Genomic DNA, 20111 nt, shown 5'->3' with positions numbered 1-20111 from the left:
CCTAGACTGCGGGCATTCCTTGGCCCAGGGGCCAGATTTCCGACACTTGAAGCAAGCTCCTGTGGGAGGAGGTTCTGGAGGAAGCCCTGGCAGCTGCGGTTCAGACGTTTGGAGTTCTTGTGTCCTGGAGATGTGGCTGGGGTTTGTCTCACAGTGAAGGCAAGGAATTGCAACTCAGAAATACATTGCTACTTGGCCGCCTCTACTCTATTATTGTACACCTTGAAGGCGAGGTTAATTAAGTCCTGTTGTGGGGTTTGAGGGCCAGAATCTAATTTCTGGAGCGTTTTTTAATGTCGGGAGTAGGTTGGGTAATGAAATGTATATTGAGAACAAGACAGTCTTCTGGCCCCTATGGGTCTAGGGCAGTAAAACGTCTAAGGTTGTTGCCAAACGGGCCATGAATTGGGCTGGGTTTTTACATTTGATGAAAAAGAACCTAAATGCTAACTGATCTGGGAGAGGTCAGATAAAGAAAAAGGAGCATTAACCTTGACTATGCCTTCAGCTCCAGCCACCTTTTTAAGAGAAAAGTGTTGGCCAGGTGGGGGAGGGCTAGTCTCGGAAGGAAACTGTAAGACAGACAGGGTGTGAGAAGAGGAGGTGATAAAAGGATTATAGGGTGGAGGACTGGGGGCTGAGGAAGAATTGGGACCTGGCTCGGCCTGGCGAGGAGCAGCCTGGGGAGGAGGGGAAAGGTCAGATGGGTCCATAGAAAAGAAGGATTCAAAGGACTCAGAGCTTGGGATGGAGACTGAAGGAGAGAAAGAAGGAAGATTTGGAACTAGTGGCATTGGGGGCAGAGACTAGGGAGGGACCAATGTGTAAAAGAATGCCTGGACGTCAGGCACCTCAGACCATTTGCCCATTTTTCGACAAAAATTATCTAGATCTTGTAGGATAGACAAATCTGGCCACTTGGAACTACTGTCCAGTTTGTATTGGGGCCAAGCGGTATTGCAGAAGAAAATAAGGCATTTAAGTTTTAGGTCAGGTGTGAGTTGAAGAGGTTTTAAGTTCTTGAGAACACAGGCTAAGGAAGAAGAAGGGGGAATGGAGGGCGGAAGTTGCCCATAGTGAAGGAAGCAAGTTTAAAGAGAAAGGTAGAGACACGGAGAAGGGGGTGGGTGAGCAGCCCTGGGCTGCAACGTGGGTGAGCAACCAAAGCAGGCGTCCCCGCAATTGACTTTCCACCAAGGGAATGTGGGTGAATGACCAGGGCAGGTGTCCCATGGTGATCTAGAGACACCAGAGTGTGGGTGAATAACCAGGCAGGCGTCCCTGTAGTGATTAAACACCAAGAGAAGGCTGCCTTCCCGAGTCCATGACCAGCGCCAGAGTTTTGGGTCCACGGATAAAATGTGTCTCCTTTGTCTCTACTACAGAGGAAAAAGAACTGGAATTGGAAGGACAGGGAGACTGAAGGATAGCGAGAGAGAGGCTGGAGAAGAGAGTGAAAAGACCGCTTACCCGATTTGAAATTGGTGAGATATGCCTTAGGCTGGTTGGTCTGAGGACCCGAGGTCGTAGGTGGATCTCTTCACGGAGTGAGGGTGAGGACAGGGGACTGGTCTCCAGAAGGAGTCCCTCTGACCCCGGTCTTCGGCACCAAATGTCACACGCGTCCGTGTGAAGAGACCACCAAACAGCCTTTGTGTGAGCAGCAAGGCTGTTGATTTCACCTGGCTGCAGGCGGGCTGAATCCGAAAAGAGAGTCAGCAAAGGGTGGTGGGACTATCATTAGTTCTTACAGGTTTTGGGATAGGCGGTGGAGTTAGGAGCAATGTTTTGGGGGCAGGGGGCGGATCTCACAAAGTACGTTCTCAAGGGTAGGGAGAATTACAAAGAACCTTGTTAAGGGTGGGGGAGATTACAAAGTACATTGATCAGTCAGGGTGGGGCAGAAACAAATCACAATGGTGGAATGTCATCAGTTAAGGCTATTTTCACTTCTTTTGTGGATCTTCGGTTACTTCTGGACATCTGGATGTGTACGTGCAGGTCACAGGGGATATGATGGCTTAGCTTGGGCTCAGAGGCCTGATAACACCAGCTGAATGTAGCCTCGTAATTGCTGAGCCCTGTTCGCAATATTTTTGTTTCCATGTTTACTTTTTCAGTTTTAGGAGCTTTGTTGTCACAGGAGCTTTGTATCCCTGGTCAAAACTACTCTGGTGAAGCTCTCTAGGTGTCTCTAAGTTGGCACAGGAAGAGCAGTTTTCCTGAGTTCCTCATGCAACTTGACCCCACTCCCTTCAGCAAAGTCCTGGGAGCTCAAGGGAGGCTGCCCAGTCAGCTGTGGCCCATCCAACGCATTGGGGACCTGCCCACTTGGCTCTTAATTTGCATTTTGAAATGTCACCTAAGTGATTTCAGACCAGATAAGAAGATGAGCTTCTCTTGTTATGGAAAAAGGAAGAGAGACAGAGAGAGAAACCTCGATTTTGTTATTTAGCTATTCCTCAAATTCTTATGACCAGTGATGTTAAAAAAAATCTCTAGAACAACACAATTATTTACATTTAACTCATATTTTATTTTTATTTATTTATTTATTCTTGAGATGGAGTCTCGCTGTGACACCCAGGCTGGAGTGCAGTGGTACAATCTCGGCTCACTGCAAGCTCAGCTTCCCAGGTTAAAGCGATTCTCCTGCCTCAGCCTTCCAAGTAGCTGGGATTACAGGTGCCCACCACGTCTGGCTAATCAATTAATTATTATCATTTTTTGAGACGGAGTCTCACTCTGTCACCCAGGCTGGAGTGCAGTGGTGTGATCTTGGCTCACTGCAACCTCCACCTCCCAGGTTAAAACAATTCTCCTGCCTCAGTCTCCTGAGTAGCTGGGATTACAGGCACACACCACCATGCCTGGCTAATTTTTTTATTTTATTTTTAGTGGAGATGGGGTTTCATCATATCGGCCAGGCTGGTCTCAAACTCCTGACCACAAGTGATCCACCCGCCTCAGCCTCCAAAAATGCTGGGATTACAGGCATGAGCCACCGCACCTGGCCTTAACTCAGATTTTAAATATGAGAGTATCAATTTGTAGGGGTGGAAGAGGTGTGATACCTCTCCTCACACACTGTGTGGGTCACAGCCAAGGCTCCTATCTCAAAAGATACAGTCCCACCTCCAACTCCAGTTCGCCTTCTCATTCATCCCAAATAAGTCTCTTGAAAGAGAATTCTAAGATGACTCTCTCCATGTGTCTTCAGGCCTGGATCGGACTCAGTTTTTGCTCATCCCATCTACCGTCCCTTGGTAACTAAAGACTTGGGAATGAGAAATACCCTTTTCAATTCTGACTCTCCTCTTCCTCTCAGCACCAGCAGCAGATGCTGACCTGGTTCTCTGTTTCTTCTGTCTTCTCCTTCTCTGTCCTCTTCACTATGTGCTCTTTTCAAAGTTGTCTTTTAAAATCTTTGTTGCTGGACCAAGGAGTTTCTCCCCCAGCTTCATTTAGCATCAATAACTCTTACCTTTGTCATAATTTCTCCCTGACCTCTGGACATCTTCGCCTACATGTTCACCAGCACTCTAAGCCCCTTTGGACTCAAACTGATTATTTGACCCCTAGGTCCGATCCTCCTCCCTCTATATACTCTCTTTCATGTATCCAGTTCTCTGAGTTAGAATAAATACAAACCATCTGGAACTCTGCCCTTCTCTCTCAAAATCCACTTGGTCAGTATAGCCTGTGATTTCTGCTCCCTAACTAGCTCTCTGTCTCACAGGCATCACCATTGCCAGTGCCTGGCTGAGGCCCAAATTACCTGTGCTCTGGGCTCCTGAGGCCAATTTCTAACCAGCCCCCTGCTGTCACTGTCTTCTGCACCCTGCCCAGCCTAAGACCTGATGCTGGAGTTGGGAAGGAAGAAAAGAAGGAAAGTAGTGGGTGTAGTGGCACATGACAGTAGTCCCTACTCTGGAGGCTGAGGCAGGAGGATTGCTTGAACCCAGGAGGTAGAGGCTGCCACAAGTTATAATCACATCACTGCACTCTAGCCTGGACTATGGAGTGAGACGTGGAGGTCGGAGGGGAGGGGGGAGGAGGAAAAGAAGAAAGGATGGAAAAAAGAGGGTAAGGAAGGGAAAAAAGAGAAAGCAATCCTCTCCTCTTATTAAAATCCTGTGCTGGTTCCCCAATGTCTGAGGGATAAAACCCAAATTTCCTAGAATGGCACAAGGACTCTTTCCCAGTCCATCCCTGACACCCCATCCAGCTCTACCCAACCTCCCTGGGGGCCCCTCCCCAGCCCATACCCTTCTCTCCTCTCTTAAAGCACGCTCACCCTTTGCCCCTGTGAGCTGTCACACTGCACCTTTCTGTTGCCTGTGGTAAAAAATAAATGAATAAATAAATAATCTGATGATCCATGATACTTATTAAAGCACAGTAAAGAAGTCTTTATTCAGGACCAAATCGATAGGGTTAGAAACTGTTGTAGTGCAGGAGAGAGATTGGACTTAACCAGAAACGCAGCCTGAGGAAGTGGGGATTTACAGCCAAGGAAAGGGTGGGGTCAGTGGATGGAAAATGGCTGAGGAGACACATCAGGAGTCAGGGGGATTCTGGCTAAACCGGCCTCACCGGATTCTTGCGGAAGGCAGGTCAGGGGGATCAGACAGCCCCTGGGAGGTGGGGGAGGATGAGGAGCCTGATCAGATACCAAGGGTGATTGTGAAAGAAATCAGGCACATTCCTCCATATATCTCCCAACTCCCTGAGCCCAGCACAAACACAATCCACCATATATCTCACAACTTTAGAAAAACACCACCTGGGAAATCTCCGATAAGGACACAGCGGGAACCAATAAAAAATGCTAAATGTATAACGTTAACCAATTGTAATGCTGTAACCAAGAGAATTACCTTGTTCCCCTGTAACTTTACATATCCTGTTTACATCGGGCTATAAAAAGCAAGCACTCGCATTGTTCGGGGCCCTCTTGTATGCTGTGGAATGGAGGGACCAAGTTCGAACTTGCAGTAAAAGATCCTTGCCGCTTGGCTTTGACTCTGGACTCTGGTGGTCTTCTTTGGGGAACAAAAGGTCTGGGCATTACAATTGCACACTGAAACTGGGGAGTTCTTTGCTAAAACTAGATTTTACATGGAAGTGCACAGGTAGACCTAATAGAAGTTTCAGAAACCTGGCTAATGGGCCAGGCGCAGTGGCTCACGCCACCAGCACTTTGGGAGGCCAAGGTGAGCGGATCGCCTGAAGTCAGGAGTTCGAGACCAGTCTGGCCAACATGGTGAAACTCCATTTCTAGCAAAAATACAAAAATTAGCCGGACATGGTGGTGCATGCCTGTAATCCCAGCTACTCTGGAGGTTGAGGCAGGAGAATCGCTTGAACCTGGGAGGCAGAAGTTGCAGTGAACCAAGATTGCACGATTGTACTCCAGCCTGAGTGACAGAGCAAGATTCCATCTCAAAAAAGAAACCTGACTAATGTTTGACCAAGCTAGGAATCTTTGTCACTTGCTTGTTCTTTCTCAACTCTGGAAAATTACTCTTCCTATGAGTCTGAGCTCAGCTGATGCCCCAGGGAACACATCCTGAGGCCAGCAGAGCCGTTCTTCCAGGCTTCCGTTCTCACAGGTGCTTGCGTGCCCGGTTAGAGCAGCCACATGCCCTTCTGTGGGCACAGTGCCTTTCCCAGCCATCTGAGCTCCTGAAAAAGGAAGGACCATGCTTCCTGCAATTCTATGTCTCAATTCTCTGTGATCTGATACAATGCTCGTGCAACAAAGATTAGTGCACGAAGTTATGGGGAACTAGTCACTAGTTTGTCTCATATGATTTTCCAGCTTTGTTACTTAGTGAGGGAGGGACCTCAAGTATATGCATTTGCTGTGGGAAGGGTTTACAAATTCCAGACGTAGGAGAGTGTGGCCTGGTTGCATTTCTGGGTCTTTCACCCACTTCAATGAACTACTTGAGTTGTACGAGTGAGAGAGACAAGTCCATGCTGGACTTGTCTCAAAATTCCAGGGAGCAGGGAGCAAAGCCAATATTCGGCCTAGATTGAAGGACCGTGGCTTTACCTCACTTCCAGGTCTACTCTCACAGGTAAGGGAAGAAAGGGTCGAGCACTTAGTCCCTGCAAATCTGGAAGGAAGGCTGGGGAGCGACCACCCACAAAGTAAGTCCCGGTGTCTCTCAACCCTCCACGAAGGCATTTGAGAAAATAAGGCAGGTTAGGCCGGGCGCGGTGGCTCAAGCCTGTAATCCCAGCACTTTGGGAGGCCGAGACGGGTGGATCACAAGGTCAGGAGATCGAGACCATCCTGGCTAACATGGTGAAACACCGTCTCTACTAAAAGAATACAAAAAACTAGCCGGGCGAGGTGGCGGGTGCCTGTAGTCCCAGCTACTCGGGAGGCTGAGGCAGGAGAATGGCGTAAACCCGGGAGGCGGAGCTTGCAGTGAGCTGAGATCCGGCCACTGCACTCCAGCCTGGGTGACAAAGCCAGACTCCGTCTCAAAAAAAAACAAAACAGAAAATAAGGCAGGTTGTTTGCTTCGGTACTAGAAAACTCTGGAAGGAAGCTGGGCTCTTTGCAATAAATGCAGGAGCGGGGAGCGTGGTGGCTGCTCTCACAAGCTAGGGATGGTGCAGGGAGCGGAGCTTAGGTCTTCCCCAGCCTGACCTTGCAGAGGAGACACAGAGAAGCCTGGGGCCTGCTTTGTGGTTGGACGCTCACGGCTGGTGAGAAGCAGAGCGGCCTGTCAGCAGCCCCTGAAGTGTTGTTCCAGAAGCTTTCCTGGGGCAGAAAAAATCGGGACCTTAGTCTTCCAAACACTTTTCTCTTAGGAAAGTGGGTCACCACCTCTCAGAGGAAGAGAGTGAATCTTGTATTTGCCGATTGCCTGTGGTCTCATCCGATCTCTGTTCCTTGTGTCTGGCACCACTTTGAACAGCATCTTATTTTAAACTCTCCTCCTTGACTTCCTTACACTGGCAGGAGAGGTTACATGAATTTTGTCCGTATTCACGGCCTCATAGCAGGTTCTCTGCTGCCTGCCTGCTAGGTGTCCTTTAGAAGTGATCCATGATCCAGTCAGGTTTACCAAGCGGGTCACTGGGAGTGGTTGCTTTTTTTTTTTTTTTTTTTTTCTAATGGTCCCTCAGATATGAGAGCTACAAAGTGTTACCAGAAAGGGGTCCCAATCCAGACCCCAAGAGAGGGTTCTTGGACCTCTCACAAGAAAGAATTTGGGGCAAGCCTACAGAGTAAAGTGAAAGCAAGTTTATCAGAGAAGTAAAGAAACGAAAGAGTAGCTACTCTGTAGGCAGAGCAGCAGCAAGAGCTGCTCAGCTGACTATACTTACAGTTATCACTTGATTCTATGCCAAACAAAGGGTGGATTATTCATGAGTTTTCTGAGAAAGAGGTGGGCAACTCTCAGAACTGAGGGTTCCTCCCCTTTTTAGAGCATATAGGGTACCTTCCTAACATTGCCATGGCATTTGTAAACTGTTCTGGTGCTGGCAGACTGTCTTCTAGCATGCTAATGCATTATAATTACTGTATGATGAGCAGTGAGGAGGACCCAAGGTCACTTTGGTCATCTTCTTGGTTTTGGTGGATTCTGGCTGGCTTCTTTACCTCGAGCTGTTTTATCAGCAAAGTCTTTGTGACCCGTATCTTGTGCTGACCTGTTATCTCATCCTGTGACTAAGAATGCCTAACCTCCTCCTGGCAATGCAGCCCAGTAGCTCTCATATTTGATGATCCATGATACTTATTAAAGCACAGCCTTATGTGACCTACCTGTATTCAAGATGGAGTAGGTCTGGTTCAAATGCCTCTAACAAAAGTATAGAAACACTGCTGATTGGTATTGCTATATGTCATTTGGATAATTTTTCTGTTGTTCCTAGGAAACATTGCAATGTTTACTATTGTTGATGAAAAGAGGTAAACTCTGTAAAATATTTGAAAAGATTTATTCTGAGCCAAATATGAGTGACCAATGACTCCTGACACAGGAAATCCTCAACCCTAGGAAATCTCGAGAACATATGCCCAAGTAGTCGGGCTACAGCTTGGATTTATACAATCTAAGGAAACATAAGATATCAATCAATACATGTAAAATGTACGTTGGTTCGGTCCAGAAAGGCAGACAACTGGAAATGGGGGCTTCCAGTTCATAGGTGAATTCAAGAATTTTCTGACCAGGCATAGTGGTTCATGCCTATAATCCCAGCACATTGGGAGGCGGAGGCAGGAGGATCAATTGAGCCCAGGAGTTCGAGACCAGCCTGGCTACATAGTGGGACATTGTTTCTACAGAAAATAAAAAAATTAGTCTGGCGTGGTGGCATGTGACTGTAGTCCCAGCTACTTGGGAGGCTATGGTGGTAGGATTGCTTGAGTCTGGGAAGTCGAGGCTGCAGTGAGCCAAGATCATGCCACTGCACTCCAGCCTGGGCAAGAGAGTGAGACCCTGTCTCCAAATAAATAAATAAATACAATACAATAAAATAAAATAAAGCTCTAATTGGCAATTAGTTGAAAAGGGTTATTATCTAAAGACTTAGAATCAGTAGAAGGGAATGTCTGGGTGTCTGGGTTAAGATAAGGGGTTGCAGAGACTAAGGTTCCTGTCATGCAGATAGAATCAATAGAAGAGAATGTCTGCGTTAAGATGAGGAATTGTGCCTGGATTCCAAAGGCAGGTGGGTATAATGAGAATGAGGCATGTTTGGCCTCACTTTTCATCATGGCCTGAACTAGTTTTTCACACTAACTTTAGAATGGCCTTGGTGGGGAGGTCCATTTAGTCGGCTGGGGTACTTATAATTTTATTTTTGGTTTACATTATCTATAAGGAAAACAAATTAGGTGTAGGTACTTGCCTAGGAACTTATGTCCTCTATTGGAGGGCAGGGGTTCTAGCTCTGGACCAATCTCAATGTTTGCATTGTAGTTGTATGATAAATATTCAGTTAACCAAATACAGTGAACTAGGATGTTTTATCCATTAGTGTAAGTTTTTTACTCATCTATGGCCCCAGTTTATTATTTATTTACCATTTAGACACTGAGCCTTCCTTGGTTCAATTCACTGTGACCTAGTTTTTTTTAAAGTATTGCTAAATAAATTCAAATCCATCTTTACCATTAACATCAAGGTAGAAATGCTCTTTAAGTTTTATGAGTCTGTTAATCCATGAAATTCTGAGAAATTTACAAGGAGAATGATAACATTACATAATGTAAGTGTCACGGTGAAATAGTCACAGTTATTCAGGAGAACTCCTTTTCTCCCTTTTTGTGTTAGAGCTGATATGTCAGCAGAACAGAATGTACTCATTCACAGCGATCTCTTAGTTGCTGTTCTTTGATTTGGTCATGGGTGAGTTACAGTGCTGTGTTCTTACACCAAACCTGATTTGTGTTAGATGAGCTGGTTTGTGGGTTACACATTCTTTTTGAATGTGTTTTTGTCAATCTATGATTTCTAACATTTGAAAGGGAAGTGTTCCAAAAAATAAAGTGGAGCAATACAAAATATTTACTTGCAACAGTCCCAAATTGAAAAAGTATTAAAAATATGAGGGCGGTATGGTGGCTCAAGCCTGTAATCCAGCACTTTGGGAGGCGAGGCGGGTGGATCCAGTCAGAATCCAGAGACTATCCACAAAGCTAACAGGTGAAACCCTGTCTCTACTAAAAAATACAAAAAAACTAGCCAGGCCCGAGGTGGTGGAAGTCTGTAGTCCCAGCTACTTGGGAGGAGCTGAGGAGGCAGAATAGGCGTGACGGGAGGCAGAGCTTGCAGTGAGCTGAGATCCGAGCCACTGCACTCCAGCCTGGGTGACAGGCCGAGACTCTGTCTCAAAAAAAAAAAAAAAAAAAAAAAAAAAAAGAAAAGTAAAATGAGATAAATGAGATGTGTTTAGTACCCATGACCAAGATCCCTAGTAAATCTTTTTTATTTTTATTTTTTTAAGTTTCAGGGACACATGCTAAAGCTGGCAAATCTCTATTTCCAATTTCCTGATTGTAAATTCAGACTGTCTTGTAAACAGCTGTAAACTAAAAATAAAACTCTCAGCTCTGCAAGCATCTGAATGGACCCCTCCTCTTGGTCAAGGGCATTCCAAAGTTAACCTGAAAAACTAGTTCAGGGCATGATGGGAAGAGGGGGCAGGACTTGCTTTCCTCCCATTGGAATTCAGACACAACTGACCAACATTAACGTTAAAATAGAGATCGTAATACTAGTGAAACAGGTTTTTTTTTTTTTTTTTTTTTTTTTTTTGTAGAAATCAGACACCAAATTCCAGCCTGGCCCTCATATAGCATCACATGACAAACAGCAGGCCCTGAAAGAAATCAAAGTATTTTACCCCAAAATATATTTATTTGGCATATTTTGAAATTGGCCCTGCAAAGCTGTCTCTTGTGGGGGAAATCTACATTTTGTAGAGAATCCTTTCCCTTTTCCAGGTCTTTTTCCTGATCCAGGAGAGAATTAACTATGAGTCTGGCACATTTTAAGTCTGATGAGAGACATTTACAATCTGTCCTCTCTGAAGCCTGCTACTTGGAGGCTTCAGCTGCGTAATAAGAACCTTGGTCTCCACAACTCCTTATCATAACCTAGACACTCCCTTCAACTGAATTGATTCCAGGTCTTCAGATAAACTCTTTTAAACCAACTGAAAATCAGAACGTCTTTGAATCTACCTATGTCCTGGAGCCTCCCCACCTGCTTAGAGTTGTTTCACCTTTTCAAGCCAAACCAATGTACATCTTATATGTACTGATTGATGTCTTATGTCTCCCTAAAACGTATAAAACCAAGCTGTACCCCAACCACCTTAGGCACGTGTTTTCAGGATCTCCTGAGTCTGTGTCATGGGCCCGTCCTTAACTTTGGCAAAATAAACTTCTAAATTGACTGATACTTGTCTCAGATACTTTTTGGTTTACACACCAAAAAGGCTTTGTTTACTTTTATTTTACATGGAGTACTGAAGTCCTTTCAAACCAAAACTGAACTAGTCCCCATCCAAAGAAGTTTGAGAAAAGAAAATGTCATGCTATTGCTAAGTAAAACCCATATGTTTTCAGTCACGGTTAGCAGCAGGGACCAATTAAGCTGGTGGGAAAGAAAAAGACTTTTCCTGAAGGCAGGTCTTTGTTATGACATCTTATGTTTGAAATGAATTTTCTGAACGTTACACCAATGAATCACCGAGTTCCATGGAATAACAATTGTGAGTGTGATCCTCTGCAAACAGACTATGACGCTCCTGCCTTCAGCTCTCTGGTTTCCTCTAACAGTGGCATTAACCTCTCCTCCAGCCACCACCTGGCACTGAGATAGCTTAGAGGCACCCTGAACTCAGTTTTCAAGACAGCTGCCTGGGAAATTTCCTGAGTGAAGGCCCAGTCCCTGAAAAGTTCTGAGGAAAACTAAAATGAGACTCAGAAGTCCGCTGATTCACCCCTGCTCATCTTTCCTTCCTCACTCTGGGTCCAGAGAGAGGGCGAGGCTCTCCACCGGGAGGTTAGCCCCAACGGTATATTGCGTGATTGACCAATTCCCTATTAAATGAGAAAGAGGGGAAAGAGAAAAAACATAGAAGAGCCTGAATGTTACCTTTAGAACTTCAGGCGTGAGGCTCTGGAGGCGGGTTTTCCAGGAGAAAACCATCTTTTTTTGGAGAATGCTAGCATCCCCTCTCCTTTCCCCTCTGAAAATGGCTAAAGAGGGGAAAAGTGGCCTGTATGCATTTCCAGTGGTGCCACATCAAACTGCTTTTTCACGTTTGATCATAGACAACGAAAACCCAGGCCTTTGTCCCACGAGCATCAGAACCACTCATTGGAGTAGTTCTCCGACTGTGCACTCATCTATTACTAAAAACCTGGTTGCTTTTGGTTTTGATTGCTTTTCACTGTAAGCCTGTTAGAATGCAATGTAATGAAAATGTCATAAACATGTACGAAACAGCTTGTTGCCAGATATGTCTCTCTAGGAGGATGCTGAGCCCAGAATTATTAACCTATGTAATTTGGAAATAGTTCTTCAACCTAATTTAAATCCAGGCGGGACGGCAGAGAATGCCAGACTACAGAACCCCTTCCTAGGTCTCCCTGCCCAGTAAACCTATTTTGAGAGGAAGCAATTGAGTTACGAACAACTTGCCCTTTGGTGAAGCCAAAAGGGCTTCACCCTTTCATTTTGTAGATACTAACACCACAAATGGTCGAGCAATTTGCTCCATTGAAGGTATCAGCCAATGCAATCAAACAAGAGAAAACGATTAGAGGGATGAACATTGGAGAAAGAAGTACAACTATTTCTATTTATAGGTGATATAGTATAGCTATAGATGACTTAAAAGAATCAATAAAAAATACAAATAGTAAAAAAATTAAGTAAGGAAGCAGGTTATAAAGTTAATACATAAAAACAATTAATTTTCTCATCCACAAACAAAAGCTAGTTGGAAAATATAATGGAAGAAACTTGCTTACATACAATACCAGCAAAGAGATAAAATAACTAGGAATAAACTAAACAAGAAATGTGCAAATCTTACATGAACAAAACTTTAAAGGAAAAAGGAAAAAAATTATATGAATGAACAGAAAGACCCAGCATGTTCTTGCTAGAACAACTAAATCAAAGTACAAATGTTGGTTTATAACAGGGTAATATGTAAATTCAATATGTTTCTAATAGATTACCAACAAGACTTATTTTTATTTTCATTTTATTTTTTATTTTTATTTTTTGAGATGGAGTCTCGCTCTGGTGATCCACTCACCTCTGCCTCCCAAAGTCCTGGGATTGCAGGCATGAGCAACTGTACCTGGCCTGCTTGACTATAGTTGAATTTTATTTTTTAAAATTTTTATTTATTTTTCTTGAGACAGGGTCTCACTCCGTCACTCAGGCTGGAGTATAATGGCACCATCTTGGCTCACTGCAACCTCTGCCTCCCAGGTTCAAGCAATTCTCCTGCTTCAGCCTCTCAAGTAGCTGGGATTATAGGCACACGCCATCAGGTCCAGCTAATTTTTGTATTCTTAGTAGGGATGGGGTTTCACCATGTTGGCCAGGCTGGTGTCAAACTCCTGACCTCAAGAGATCCACCTGTTTTGGCCTCCCAAAGTGGTGGGATTACAGGTGTAAGCCACCATGCCCCACCAACAAGATTTTTTTTTTTTCAGAGCTAGACAAGTTGACTCTTAAGTTTGTATGGGAGAGGCTGGGCGTAGTGGCTCACGCCTGTAATCCCAGCACTTTGGGAGGCTGAGGAGGGCGGATCATGAGTTCGGGAGTTCGAGACTAGCCTGGCCAACATGGTGAACTCTCATCTCTACTAAAAATACAAAAATTAGCTGGATGTGGTGGTATGCGCCTGTAATCCCAGCTACTCGGGAGACTGAGGCATGAGAATCGCTTGAACTCAGAAGATGGAGGTTGCAGTGAGCCGAGATCACACCACTGCACTCCAGCCTGGGCGAAAGAGTGAGACTCCATCCAAAACAAACAAACAAACAAACAAAAAAGTTTGTATGGGAGAAAAAGCAGCAAGGATAGACAGGAAAATCTGAAGCAGAAGAGCAGTAAGGAGAACGCACTATACGAGATATTAAATCATATGAGGAAAACTCTATAATTGAAAGAATCTGACCAGTAGAACCAAATTGAAAGTCCAGAATCAGACCCAAGTATATGTAGCTTTTTGATCCATAACATATGTGGCATGTGAAGACATTAGTGAAAATATGGTTTTTCAATAAACAGAGCTGGAAAAACTGAAAGTCACTTGAAAGCGAGTTAAAATTGGATCTATATTTTCCATACACCAGAATAAACTTTAAATGGATCAGCAATCTAAATATAAAAAATAAAACTGTACAAATACTAGAAGAAAACATTGGTGAACTCTATAATCTAGAGGTTCTTTTTTTTTTTCCTAAAAGATACTGCTCCTTGTGAATAGAGAAAGTTTTTCTAACTATGACTCAGAAACAATAAAGGAAAAATCATTAAAGTTGACTACATTAAAAGAGTGTATGCCAAAATCACCAGAAGCAATGTCAGAAAACAGACAACAAGCTGGGGGAAATATTTGCAATTTATATCACTAAAGACTAATTAAGCCACAACTAGGGAGGGGCGTGTGGTTTGCTACTGGCATCCACTTGGTGGATCTCCACCAGAGATTTTGTGAAACATCTGTAATGCCAGGACAGACCCCCAACCACAAGTTATGGGGTTCATGCAGTCAGCAGTGTTGATGTTGAGAAACTCTGCCTTAGGGTAAGGACAGAGGGAGTAAAACAGCTTGAGTTCTCAAAATTGAACTCATGTAAAATACCTGGCTAGCATTTTCCCTACTTCCATTGACGCTATAGATGTTTCTGTTTTCCAAGACTGCTCCATCTGAGATGGCAGACGGAGTTTTTACACTTCCTTGGCTAACCTGTCAGTACCCTGGGATCTAATCCCTATGGGCCTGGAGAGAACCGGAAGTCCTTGAACACACCGCTTGAGAGTACACACAATTTATTTCTAAATTAAAAAAATATATATCTATATTAGTTTTTTATTTCCACAGGTTTTTGGAGAACATGCAGTATTTGGTTACATGGCAAGTTTTTTTTTTTTTTTTTTTTTTTTCTGAGGTGGAGTCTTGCTCTGTTGCCCAGGCTGAAGTGCAGTGGCATGATCTCAGCTCACTACAACCAACCTCCGCCTGCTGGGTTCAAGCAATTCTCCTGCCTCAGTCTCCTCAGTAGCTGGGACTACAGGCGTGTGCCACCATGCCTGACTAATTTTTTTGTATTTTTAGTAGAGATGGGGTTTCACCATGCTGGCCAGGCTGGTCTCGAACTCCTGACCTCGTGATCTGCCCACCTTGGCCTCCCAAAGTGCTGAGATTACAGGCATGAGCCACCCCACCCTGCCAAGTAAGTTCTTTAGTGGTGATTTGTGAGATTTTGGTGCATCTATCACCTTAGCAGTATACACTGAACTCAATTTGTAGACTTTTATCCCTCACTCCCTTCCCAGCCTTTTCCCCCAAGTCCCCGAAGTCCATTGTATCATTCTTACGCCTTTGCATCCTCATAGTTTAGCTCCCACTTATGAGTGAGAACATACAATTTTTGGTTTTCCATTCCTGAGTTACTTCACTTAGAACAATGGTCTCCAATCCCATTCAGGTTGCAAATGCCATTAATTCATTCCTTTTTACGGCTGAGTAGCATTCCATCGTATATGCACACCACAGTTTCTTTATCCACTCTTTGATTATGGGCATTTGGGTTGGTTTCATGTTTTTGCAGTTGCGAAGTGTGCTGCTAACATGTGTGTGCAAGTATCTTTTTCGTATATTGATTTATTTTCCTCTGGGTAGATATCCAGTAGTGGGATTGTTGGATCACATGGTAATTCTATTTTTAGTTATGTAAGGAATCTCCACACTATTTTCCACAGTGGTTTACATTTCCATCAGCAGTGTAGAGGTGTTCCCATTTCACCGAATCCACACCAACATCTATTATTTTTTGAGTTTTTGCCTTTTGGTGATGGCCCCTCTTGCGGGAGTGAGGTGGTATCACATTGCGGTTTTGAGTTGCATTCCCTAATCATTAGTGATGTGGAGCATTTTTTCATATGTGTGTTGGCCATTTGTATACACTCTTTTGAGAACTCTCTATTCATGCCAGCCCACTTTTTGATGGGATTGTTTTTTTCTTGCTAATTTGTTTGAGTTTCTTGTAGATTCTGGATATTACTGCTTTGTCGGATGTATAGATTGTGAAGATTTTCTCCCACTCTGTGGGTAGTCTGTGTACTCTGCTTGACTATTCCTTTTGCCTTGCAAAAGCTCTTTAGTCTGCTTTTTTTTTTTTCTTTTTGAGATGGACCAGGCTGGAGAGCAGTGGCACCATCTCGGCTCACTGCAACCTCTGCCTCCCGGGTTCAAGTGATTATCCTGCCTCAGCTTCCCCAGCAGCTGGGATTACAGGCACGCGCCACTACACTCGGCTAATTTTTGTATTTTTAGTAGAGACGGGGTTTTGCCATGTTGGCCAGGCTGGTCTGGAACTCCTGACCTCAAGTGATCCGCCCGCCTCGGCCTCCCAGAGTGTTGGGATTACTGGGGTGAGCCACCGCGCTGGCCCCTGGCTGGCTTCTTTGGCGCAAGCTGTTTTATCAGCAAAGTCTTTGTGAGCTGTATCTAGTCGGCTCATTTTTAAATGCGTGCTCTGCACTCCCCAGTGAATGGCCGTGTATCAGGAGCTGGCCCTTTTCTGGAACCAGGCCAACATTCAGTCTCTCTAGAGGCACCATAAACACGCCGCTGGGGCCCTGAACTAGTCAAAGCCAAGGCCTCCGGGCAGCGTGGGGTTGACCCGCACGTCCCGCCCCGCCTCTCTCCCGGTGCTCCGGACCCGGGACTCCGCCCGCCTCCCCGCGGGTATTTGAGGTCCGGGGTGGCTCCGGCGTCTCTACCCGCCGTTCCACTCGCTCCCCGCCCTGGGGTAAGTGTCTGGCTTGGGGGCCGCTCGGACACGCTGGCTTGGGTTTGCCGCTCCCAAGTCGGGAAAGCCGGGGGCGCGAGCGTGTGTGGCGGGAGAGGGAGTGGGGCGGGGCAGAGGGCGGCGGGGCCGGGAACGCGCGCGGGTCAACGGCGCGCGGGGACGCGGGAGCCCCGAGAAGGGGGCGTGGCCGCGCGGGGCTGTGACCCTCGCCGTCCCAGCAGGGCGGGAGCCCGGGCGAGCGTCCGGCTTGGGTTCCCTTCCGGAGCCTCGCAGCTGCGGAGGACGGCGACGCGGCCGGTGAGTCGTGCGTGGCCGCGAGCTCGGCCGGTGACGCCGCTGACGCGGGGACCCCGGGCGCACAGGCCCAGCGCCCACAGAAGAGGCGGCCGGCGCGGGATGGGGGCCGCGCAGAGCCTCCCGGGCCACAGGTGACCCCCGTGGGCCCCGCGGCCTCCGTGACCCCTCGCCCGCTCCGTGACCCGGAGGACGCGTGCTCAGTCTTGGGGCGCCGAGTGTCCGGAGCCCGGCGGGAGGCGGAGAGAGGCCGAGGGATCGGCGCCGAACGCTGCCATCCGGCCCCCTGCGTGTGTTCCCTGGACTGGCCGTGCTGGGCTTGGCCAATTCCGCAGCGCTTTCCAGGTCGCCCAGACCTGGGGAGACAGTCGTGTGGTCCAGCCCGGATCTCCTTACCGCTCTGTGTTTGAATTAAACTTCCTACAGGCAAACTATTACTAGCTTTGATGTCTTCAAGGCAAAGAGGAAACTTTAACCACAAATTGGCATTTAAGTTACTTTCTTCCTCCTTTTTTTTTTTTTTTTTTTTTTACCTAAAGTTTGGCTTTGGAAAACTGAGGTACAGAAAATTAATAATTAATGTTCACATGCTGTCCGAATACTCAGACCCTGAGTCCATTTTTTGGGCACTTTTGCTTTCTGGGATGCCCTTGTGCCTAATGACAGGGATACGCCCTGCAGCTGCCTGCATCCTTTCTGGTGTGGGTCAGGCCTGATGAGATGAGATCTGATGTGTTCAGTGACCTTCTAGTTAAGGTCCTGGGCCGGCCTTGTATTGCTGGGGCTGTTATGTGTGCTGGGATTAACACCAATGACTGCTGTTACCAGCATAGATGGCTTGTGTTCTCATTTCAGGACCGTATCTGAGTAATTTCAACCATTGTGATGTGGTGCCACCAAAGAGAAAAGTTCTTTGGCCATACTCGATTATGTAAACTAAGTATTTTAAGTTAAGGCCAATTCCAATGCATTTTATTACAATTCAGCATGAAACAGTTAACACAGACCAGTAACAGTAGAGTGAAATTAGAATGAACAGAATCAACATTCTTTTCCATATATGTAATCATAAGGGCACCCAAGCTACTGCAGCTGCGGTCCTTGCACTCCTTGGCTTGAGGCCACTTCGTCTTCAAGGCCAGTGGAGGGGCCTTTTGCTTTATTCTTTGCATTGCTTTTTCCCGTGAGATCTCCCCCTGCCTCCCTCTTAGAAGGACACCTGTGGTTACATTTAGGGCCAACTGGACCACTCCAGGATAATCTCCCGTCTCAAGAGCCTGAATTTCATCATGCCGCACAGTCCCTTTTGCCATGTAAGAGGGCATTCACAGGTCCCAGGGATTAGGACCCAGGTATCTTTGGGGCACTCGTTCAGCCAACCCCAGCTGTGAATGTAAAGGCATGCATGGTGGAGAACTGGTTAATTCAGCATCTCCTCACAGGGCCTTCAGTAGGCACCTCCTTCCCTCTCCCGTGTGCTCCAGGAAATATCTGCTCCAGCTTCTCGCCTTCCTTGTTCTGTGGGTTCCCACTCACTGCTCAAGTGAGTCACTGGGACTGTCCTAGAATGCTGGCATTCTCCGAGTGGGACATATTCATTTGGTAAACATTTGAGAACTGTGTCACAGCAGGCAGGCCCCGCATCCCTGTATTCCCGCGTCCCCTCCTCCCCAACCTGACTGCCTGTGGGGTCCTTACCTGCCCCTGTCCTCTCACCTGATTCTGCAGATTCTTCTCGAGCAGTAGCCCAGACAGGGCGTTGGCACTGCGTTTCAAGCCCAGCTACTTCTTAGCTTCACTTCTGTCAACTTCACCTTCTCTCTAGTGCAGAGGGGTATTGAAGGTAGGTCTCTCTAAGCACTTACTGGGCTTTAACACGTTGTGATTCTGTGATTCCGACTTGCCTGAAGATACCCAGCTCCCCCGCCCCGATGATCCAGCTGTATTCCTGCTCTGGACCCTGCTGGAGCTGCCACACCCCCTGCACGGCGGGGCTAGAGAGACGTGTGCAGCCTGACCCTACCCCTGCGCCTGTCTCTGAAGGTGGAGATGGGCACGCCCCCATAGCCCGGGAGGCAAGGTGGTGCCCTGAGTGTGCTGTGAGTTCAGGAGCAGGAAGGCCTGGCTTGTGGCAGCAGGAGGTCCCCAAGCGTGATCTAAGATTGGGGCTTTGCCACCTGCAGGGATTTCCTAGAAGGAGATCCAAGGGTCAGGAGGCATTTGAAAGGCTTTCACGCATCTTTGTGTGTGGCTTGATTTATCTTCTTTTATTTTAAGGCTCTTGTTACCCTGAAATGGGGTTCTCTCTCTCATTATAAACACATTTGGCCATCTTTTCTTGTGTAACTGTCAGTGAATTTATCATTTTGAATATTTTTCAAATTAAAACAGTACATTTAAGCCCACAAAACACACCAAAGAATACAAACGTAGAAGCAAAAGCCAATACCCTTCTGTAATTCCATCCCAAGAAAGTGACTCCGGGACAGGGTGCCTCCTCCCGCACTTTCTCCATGTACGGGCAGGCGTGCAGGGAGGAGTCCTCACAAAACAGGGCCGCATTACACATAGAACTCTTTCGTTCTCCACACTTAACATTAGAAACACACACAATAATTTGGAGGGTCCTAAAAAGAAACACCCAGAGTTGTGTGTGTGTGTCTGTCTGCCCGCCGAACCACAGCATCGGCGGTGACTATCAGTAAGGCGTGTGAGATGCAGTCCCGTGGAAGCTGTGCTTATGTGATTCTGATTTTCAGTCTTGTTCCAGGTCTGCCATCATGGATGTTCTCGCAGAAGCAAATGGCACCTTTGCCTTAAACCTTTTGAAAACGCTGGGTAAAGACAACTCGAAGAATGTGTTTTTCTCACCCATGAGCATGTCCTGTGCCCTGGCCATGGTCTACATGGGGGCAAAGGGAAACACCGCTGCACAGATGGCCCAGGTACAGCTTCAGGGCAGCCACGGGTGCTATTCACTGTCAAGTGAGCTGGTCCTCCACATTCCAAATCGCAGAGGGATTGCTGGAGACGGATGACTGTGCAGTATCACAGGGTGTGGATGGAGAGTGTGCAGGGAAGGGCTTGCCGCCCATGCTGGAGCACCGTGGGGACAATACTCTGGCTGACCCATTGGGGTGGAGAGGGGGTGCCCGATTCAGGGGAATCAATGATTTCATCATCACATGGCTTAGCTTGTTCTTGAGTTTGTAGATGGTTGTAAAGTCACAAGGTTCAGGTTGAGTCCTGTGATGATCTTTGGGTGCTG

At 46.5% G+C, this 20111-nt stretch overlaps 1 protein-coding gene across 13 annotated transcripts in view; it reads left to right on the top strand.

Moving 5' to 3' along the window:
* The first annotated feature begins 1467 nt into the window (after window positions 1–1467).
* SERPINB6 (serpin family B member 6) overlaps window positions 1468–20111 on the top strand; it is a 30125-nt gene continuing 11481 nt past the window's right edge. The window contains exons 1-3 of one of the 13 annotated variants that reach the window (XM_009204356.4): window positions 16461–16549; window positions 18572–18686; window positions 19614–19788. In XM_009204356.4, coding sequence (XP_009202620.1) covers window positions 19624–19788 — 165 coding nt within the window. In that variant the 5' untranslated portion in view covers window positions 16461–16549; window positions 18572–18686; window positions 19614–19623. Of the gene's footprint in view, window positions 1485–6066; window positions 6087–6137; window positions 6160–15932; window positions 16978–18244; window positions 18687–19602; window positions 19789–20111 lie in introns of those variants that run through there. The other 12 variants (XM_009204357.4, XM_009204355.4, XM_021936935.2 and 9 more) reach the window with 12 other exon arrangements.

The sequence above is a fragment of the Papio anubis genome, chromosome 6 (genome assembly GCF_008728515.1).
Source record: "Papio anubis isolate 15944 chromosome 6, Panubis1.0, whole genome shotgun sequence".
Taxonomy (NCBI): domain Eukaryota; kingdom Metazoa; phylum Chordata; class Mammalia; order Primates; family Cercopithecidae; genus Papio; species Papio anubis.
The sequence above is the reverse complement of the archived record's forward strand: the minus strand, read 5'-3'. Positions and strand labels throughout refer to the sequence as shown.